This window comes from Nyctereutes procyonoides, unplaced genomic scaffold (assembly GCF_905146905.1).
Source record: "Nyctereutes procyonoides isolate TBG_1078 unplaced genomic scaffold, NYPRO_anot_genome, whole genome shotgun sequence".
Classification (NCBI taxonomy): Eukaryota; Metazoa; Chordata; class Mammalia; order Carnivora; family Canidae; genus Nyctereutes; species Nyctereutes procyonoides.
The window spans coordinates 20,717,626-20,725,618 of NW_026575132.1; the positions used below are offsets into that span (position 1 = coordinate 20,717,626).

The 7,993-nt window shown below is 42.9% G+C and overlaps 1 protein-coding gene across 12 annotated transcripts in view; it reads right to left on the bottom strand.

The window, feature by feature from the left end:
• IKZF2 (IKAROS family zinc finger 2) overlaps positions 1 to 7,724 on the bottom strand; it is a 155,042-nt gene extending 147,318 nt beyond the window's left edge. For 2 of the 12 annotated variants that reach the window (XM_055345521.1, XM_055345513.1), the window contains exons 1-3: positions 4,961 to 5,209; positions 3,313 to 3,361; positions 2,375 to 2,479 (exon numbers count right to left, since the gene is read on the bottom strand). In XM_055345521.1, the coding sequence (XP_055201496.1) occupies positions 2,375 to 2,479; positions 3,313 to 3,361; positions 4,961 to 4,963 (157 nt within the window). In that variant the 5' untranslated portion in view covers positions 4,964 to 5,209. Of the gene's footprint in view, positions 1 to 2,374; positions 2,483 to 3,312; positions 3,362 to 4,923; positions 5,210 to 6,304; positions 6,468 to 7,009 lie in introns of those variants that run through there. The other 10 variants (XM_055345520.1, XM_055345510.1, XM_055345511.1 and 7 more) reach the window with 9 other exon arrangements.
• Between the last annotated feature and the right edge of the window lie 269 nt (positions 7,725 to 7,993).

A 7,993-nucleotide genomic window follows, 5' to 3' on the forward strand; every position in this document is an offset into this window, starting at 1 on the left:
TATTTTCATTTGATAAAGTTCAACAATGCATTTAAATGGATTTAGGAAAACCAATCATCTCTGCCACAAGCAATTTGACAGGCCCAGCGCACACTCATAAATTATTCCAAGTTACAGAAAAACATCTGAGTGACCGATTTTAGGTCTCTTGTTCTAAGTAAGAGACAAGAGTCCCTCTTTACCACTATTTGCTCGGGCAATCTAAAATGCTGATATTCTCCTAGATCTAACAGAAAGGAAAAATGGGTATCTTCTCCATCTAACACCTAAGTGGGTAACCTAGATACTGTAAAGACAGGCTACATAAAGGATGCAACAGACAGCTCTGAAGTGAGAGCCAAATATTTCACCTGCAACTCTTCGGAAAAAGAACGCGAAAACACATGCAGCTTCGCCAAAAACCGTATTAACATGGAATTGCCACAGGCTAGTAAGTTTGGGTAAAAAAAACAAAACAAAACAAAACTCTTGTACCAAACATAATTTTACTGTTGTTGGCTGGGTGAGGAAAGCTCAAATGTGAAAAGCACAGTTCTTATTTGTTCAAATTGATCATGCCCACACTCTGCGATGTTTACTTAAAAATAAATGGGCGAGCTGCTTTTTTGAAGAGTACTTGCAAAACCAAAATCAAATTCACAAATAAAGGAGCCAATTAACACGCATTTTCCTGCTGATATCCTAGTGGTGGGTAGGGGGTGATAGCTAAAAAGTCTATGATTATTCAAAGTTTCTCAAGTTTCTAAAGCCGGTACTTAAATCTTCTAAGAGAAATTTTCCTATCAATCTATCTTTACTCTTTAGGAAATGAAACAGAAATTATCAGAGAAATAAAAAAATCTATTGTACCAAGCAACTAATAACATTAAATGTTAAAATCTAAAAATTGTACTAACTACACTGTAGTAGTATAACTTGTCAAATTATAGCCAACTAGCCAAAAAAATAAATTAATGTTACAAGATCCATTATAAAAGATTAACATTATAATTTAATATCCATTCACTCACTCTCTATTAATTTTTCTTTCTATGTGATAAAGGATTTTTAACGATTGCCTCCAGAATGAAATCTCCTGGGAAATACTTCCCATTAATAAAAAGAAAACTTTTATATAGGTAAATTCATATAGTTCAATCAAAATTTCAAGTCAATAGCTACAACCACTTAAAGTTAATGAACTACAAAATATATTTAATAGTACTTTATATACTTTTGCTTATACTTCAGAAGTCTTTACTATTTACAAAGTTAGTAGTTTTATAACAACCTCAAGTTTTGAGAACTATAAGAGGAAACTGGAAAGAACATTTGTTCTCTCTGGATTATCAGAATTAACTTGAGAATATGTTCATAGTTTAGTAGCTGATTCAGTTTCCTTTAGTTATTAAATCTTTGTTTAAAAAAAAAAAAAAAGCTAAGAAACTGCCTTACCCTCACATATTACCCAAATAGAAAACTTTTAAATTAAGTTATATTTACATATAAGTCAGATGTCCTTTCTACAGAAGAATTTAACACATACAAAAGTATAAGGGAAACACGGTATTTCATATTACGTTTGAGGAAGAGTAACAGAGCATTTGCACTTAATAACTAAACTGGTAAAAACATTATAATTAAGAGAAAACAAACCATATTCTTAATGAAGTATTTTGTCTTCTGTACGGACAGCAGAGAAGTTGCTCTTTTATTACCAAAAAACAACGTTTACTACATCAATGAATGACTCTATCAAAAATAGTAGCCCAAACTTGTCTATTCCTGCAAGTTCAAAACATCCTTCCTAATTTTCACAGTTCTCTGGAGAGGGTAAAACAAAACGCTTTCACTTTGTTAGAGAAATGGATTTAAATCAGGTCCATAAACTTCCAATTACACTTCACTTCCATCACTTTGGTGAAGAAACTTGCACATATTAAAAAAAAAAAGAAAAAGAAAAAGTAATACTGCAATTCTCCCACTGATGGATTAGCTTTGTACCAAGGCAATATAAAATTATTTCTTTTCTTTTTTTTTTTCTGTTAAGAGTCCTTTGGAAGTGACTTGTTTCCATATTCTTTTATCTAACAACAACAACAAATCTAGTCATAAACCTGGCAAGTCAAAACAATAACCAGCAAAGTCTAACATTTCTTACCTGATACAGGTAAGCACCAGCTCCCAAATGCCACCTTGGGATAGGTCAGACTAGTAAGCAGGCTCATGTTTTATGATACTAGAATGAACAGGAATAAATCTGTGTTGTTCTTTCTTTAGCAAAATCTATAGCAGCTACTACACCACAATGTGAGAGGACCCTAAAGACCTAACAAATTCAAGTGTGTCGCTAGAGAAATAGGAAAAAAAAAAAAATCATAAAATGAAGACTTACTGCTTGTCATGTGACTTGGTGAGGCGTGCTGTCCATTGGGTGTGCTTGAGGTGAGGTCAATTGCCATATTGGAGTGCTCTCTTTCAGGTGAAAGCTCATTGTCACCTGCTTTCACAAAATAAAATCTTTCAGTCTCTGTCCATTGTCACATAAAATCTAATTACCAACTTTGCTTCATACATGCAGAGGCATGCATAGCCTTGAAATTTTAATGCAATACATCTTTCCCTTAAAAGAAACTATCAGGAATTTTAATTTAGAAATATATAGCAAATGAATGAAATAATGAAGAGCCACCCCAGCCCACAATAAAAAAAAAAAAGAAATTACAAAATTTGATTATCACAATAATCTTAACTGTAAAATAAGGGCAACTGAAAGAGTTGATTTCTAAAGTATTTTTCTGTTGAAAAAATAAGTTTTCTTTGAACATCTAATTTAACTATTAAGCACAGGGTAATTTATAACGAGCATTTTCCAAAATGCTGACTATCAGAGAGCTGGATGTCAAAAAAGGAAAGTTGGCTAAAAAAAAAAAAAGGTCAACTTAAGGAGCTTTCACATTATGTGTCAAAAAATTAGGTTACAGGGTAGTAAATATTTAGTACACGCCATATTAGTAGACATATATGTAAGCTGACTTATTCTAAACTTAGAGTAAAATAAATGAAAACCCTCCAGTGGAAAAGTGCTGACCTGCTAAGCCAGTCACTACTGACTAAACATACTATCATTAATAGAGTAGGTATATTCCTATTATTTCCCTCGTTTTGTTTCTCTGCTGATATTTTTCTCAGACTTATTTAAAGGTGAAACTGTGAACAGACAGAAAATAAGAGACCAGAATCCCTGATAAAAACATAATTCAGAAGATAAAATACGGGCAACACAAATGCAATTTTATTACCAATAACAAATTAGTGAAAATGAATACTTACACGTTATATAGTCATCAATAGCCTCTGTTTCCATAGTCAAAGTGCAGTGCTGCAATACAAAAGATGATACCTTTAACACAATGATTCCTTTCAGTATCTGCCATTAAATGCTTAACTTATTTGAAGCTCCAAGCAGTTAGCCCATGTTGCTGCTCCTGCAACCTGTGCCCAAGAAACATACTACAGTACTGTATGTGCTCATTTGCAAGTCACTGAACTCTTTCTGCAAATGATCTGATTCCTGCTGGAGATAGGATAGGAAAGATAAGTGTGCTGTGAGATGGGCTGTAGCGAGAAAGGAATGACTCTGTTAATCAGAATTTACTTAAAGAAAAAAAAATAAAACAAAACAGGGAAGGTACACCTCAAATGTGCCAGCTTTCCCTGGGATTTAAGTATTTTACCACTCACTACTTCCCACAATCACACTGCAGTTTGAGGACTTCCCTGGTATACAGATAGCTCTATTCACAATTGTTGCAAGTTGGTTCATCATGTTCTAATAGGGAGGGGGGAGGACAAACAAACATAAGAAAACAAAACAAAACAAAAATTTAGTGCCCAAGTGTGTCTCGAAGGTTTCTGCAGCAGTCACCCTACTCCCAGACTTGTATTGACATTTTAGCCTACACTAAGTTCTGTGTAAGCACCTGTTCAATGTAACCTTAATTTCCTGCCAGAGGAAGGTTGGATACAAATGCCAAGCCAACTTAATACATTCCGATTTTGAAAATTTCACCAACTTTTTTTTTTTTTTTTTTTTTTTTTGCTCTTGGGAAGGGGATCACTTTTTCAAAAGTTTGGGGAATTATTTTCATGCACCAATGACACAAAACAAGAACTTAATTCTCAGAAACAAAAGTAAATTGTATGAGATGACACCCCCTAGCTTTGATTTCACATAATGAAAAGATCGATAAGCTAACTGTATTCTTTGAAGGAAAAAAGTTTAAAGAATTGACACGTCCTGAGGAGATTTTTACTTTTTTTTTTTTCTTTCCTCTGGCCCTGGTCCTTTTTGCCTTTAGTTTCAAAACTCTCACTGCACCAGCAGCTAAATTATTCACAATGAGCCATTTCTGTATTGATCGCCAAGTATATTTAGCCCTGGCTCCTGGAATTTCTCCATTACTTACTGGAAAACAGGCAGCTTCACTTCTTGTCTCCAAAACCACTTCCCTTCTCCCTCCCCTCCCCTTCTTCACCACCACCCTTCCCACCTCCTCCCCCCCCCAAAAAAAAAAAAAACTTTTCTTTCTTTCTTTATGGAATCATCAGATCAAATTCCCAACTCAGTCCCTACATAGCACTTAAATTTCAACCTGCTGTACTGTTATCAAATTCTTTCAAATTATGATTACATAAGGCTTTCAAGAAAGGCATCCGTAAAGTTTAAAAGGGGGAGCAGTTTCCTCGGATATTTTACAAATGAGTTTATCTCTTTAGCCATGTACACACAATTTAACACACACATATTCAAAAAAAGAAAAAGAGACGTCAGGGAGAAGCGAAAGAAGTCTGCCCCCATCAATGAAATGGTTACTGACCCTCAGGAGAAGGAAAAGAAAGAAGAAAAAAAGAAGAGGAGAAAGAGAAACGAAATGTACATACAAAAGAAATTGTCCTTTGATTAAAAAAGATTCATCACCATTTCCAGCTCTGTCGGGAGATCTCCGCTTCTTCTAACCCCTCAAAGAGGAGGTGACAATGTCGGGCTGAAGATAAACGGAGAGAGAAAGAAAGAAGTTTTTTCTGTGTTTTCCCCCTTCTCTCTTTCCCTCCCTGGCCCCCTCCACGCCAAGCCCCTGCAGAGTTCAAGGCGAGGAGGAAGGAAAAGCACTTTACAGGTGGGTCATTCCGAGCCCAAATCCTGCAAACAGATCGGCTGATAAACAAAACCAAGAAATGAGAGAGAAGGAACACCCCCCTCTCCTCCTCCTCCTCCTCCTCCTCCTCCTCCTCCTCCTCCCCCTCCCCCTCGTCCCTTTGGGATGGTCTAGTAGGAAAAGTCACTCAGGAATGGCACCACGTACTTTCAGGAAAGAGGAAAAAAAAAAAAAAAAAGGAGGGAGAGAGAGAGAGAGAGAGAGAGGTCAGTCAGTGCTACAGCAATGCGATTAACCAGAAGAGAAAAAACTTGATCCACCGGTTCCTTAAGAATCGACCAAAAGCTAAGACAAGAAAACTGAAAGAAAAGGTGGGGGGTGGGGGGGGCGGAGGGGTGGGGGAGGCTGGTAGGAGGGGAGGGGCGGTCAGATCGCAGCCGGGAGCCTAGGCCAACTGCACTGGGCGGCTTTTCGCCCTGGGCACACACACAAAATAAAATAATAAAAATAAAAGGGGGGGAAAAAAAGGGAAAAAATTTTAAAAAAAAATCAGATCTTAATGCCATCGCTTTCGCCCATCCTGGAACCTGTCAAAGTGATTGAGCGGCTGCCTTTGCACATGTGTCATGCCAGCTTCTTTTTTTTTTTTTTTTTTTGCTTTTTTTCAAGAATTCCAACAGGATCTGGATATTACCTTCCTTCCACCAGGACGGCTGGCTGCAAGGTATCTCAAGCTACCCAATCTCTCTCGGAATTCGAGTTAAAACAAAGCAAGGCGAGCCCAAAGCCCTGACAGCAGCGGAGCCGCGGAGCCGCGGAGCCGCGGGCGGGCGGGCGGGCGGGCGGGCGGGTCAGCATCCCCGCAGGCCGGTGCCCCGAGCGGCCGGACCCGGGGCCCCGCTCGCCGCCGCGGGCTCCCTCCCTCCGGCCGCCGCGGAGCCGCCCGCACGAGCGGCCGCCGTATTGTCACCAGGACCGCTCCACAGCAACAAGTCACTTGATCACAGCACAGTGCAAAACGAGATGCTACAGAATCACGCTTAACTTTGAAAACACTCCCCCCACCCCTGCAAATCAGACACGCATATTCATAGACCATCTATGAACCAGAAGACAAATAAAACCAGAGCGGCTCTTCCCCACGCCAAAGCCGAGCGGAGATTTACCTCAGCAGTGCAAGCAGTAAAATAATCCCATCACCCTTTTGTTTGTGTTTACTGTTAGTGTATCGCCTCTTTCTTTCTTTCTTTCTTTCCTGTGCCTAACGTGTGTTTGTGCACTGCGGTGGGTGGTGGAAACTAAGGCAGTGGATCTGGAGCTAAGGGTAATCCTGTTTTTACTTCCTCCATCTTCAGCGAGGAGCAGGGTTAGCCCGGGACAGCTGGTCAAACCCCGAGAAACCGATCCGCCGGAGCCGGAGCACATCTCCCCCGCCGGCCGGGCTCGCGCAGACGCCCGCGGGCGGAGGGCGGGCCGGCGGCGGCGGCGGCGGCGGCGGCGGCGGCGGCGGGGCCCGGCGCGCGTGCGTGTGGGTGCGTGGGTGCGCGAGCGCGCGTGCGCGGGTGCGCGCGGGCCGGCGACGGCGCGTGTGCGCGGGGCTGCGCTCTGGGCCGCTCGGCGCGCTCGGCAATCGATTACAGGACAAGTGCTGCCCGGCGGCGGCTCCGCGGCGCGCGCACTGCCTCGCGCCCACCCGCGCGCCCCCGCCCCGCCCCCCCCCGCGCGGCCCCCGGAGCCCCGCCCCCCCGCGCGGCCCCCGGAGCCCCGCCCCCCGCAGCGGGCGGGCGGGGGGGGGAAACCAGGTAACCTGCCGCCCCCAGCCCGCCCCCCCTACCCCCGCCCCGCGCGCCCCGAGTCCTAATAAATCTCACGTTCTCCGCCGGCCGGGAAGGAGGGACTGCAGCGGCGCCCGGAGGTCCATGCCGAAGTTTTCTTTCAAACTGCGATTGGCGACGAGGCCGCGCGAGGGGAGCGGGGCTGCGGCGTCCACCCGCGGCCCTGGGGAGCCCCGCGCGCGAGTCCCGAGGAAGCGAGGGCGCGAAGGGAGGAGACGGAGCTCCGCTCTGCAAAGTGCTTCACGGTGCAAGTTTAAAATTAGAGCGTTGGCGTTTGCTTGCGGCCCCGGGGCTGCTGCGGCGTTCACCGAAGCCCGAGGGGGGGAGCTGAGGGTCCCGGGGAGCTCGCACGACCCCCCAGGACGCTGCCGTCTGCGCCGCCAGGTACAGCACAGCCTTCCTACCTCCAGAGAAGCGTCTGTGGAGCGTCCTGGGGGGGGGAGGAAAAAAAGCAAAAAAAAAAAAAAAAGCATGTATCTTCTACAAATAGTAGCATGGAGCATCTAACTTGACCGCATTTGCAAAAAGAGGGAATAGAGGCTTCTATAATTAAAGGGAAAAGGAAAATGAAAGGAGCTGAAAATACTGAACTGTGGAGTCTGGGTGGCTTGAGTTTGAAAACACATGAAATTACCAGGACTGCCAAACAGCATTTCTGAGAAACCGTATCACAGATTGTGAAGGGAATCAGTGCTGCAAGAGTTAGGAGGAGGCATCGTACTCCTACTCCTTTCAAGAATCCCAAAAATAGTCGCGGAGAGTTTTGGGTTTGTTTGGTCTTTTTTTTTTTTTTTCTTCCCTGCTGTGGAAAGAGAAGTGCTACACTGAAAATAAAAATCATCAAACTAGATCTTAAACCCTAGTCTGTAGGTCTGTAAATGGTTGGATCGTGTCTTTAGATAACGAGGTGGGAAAGGGAATCCATTCACATTAATAAACACTGAATAATGGACACCGTGGGATTTGCGTAATAACTGTGCATATGAGTCGTATAATGATTACTTCTTAAGAGTTTATTTC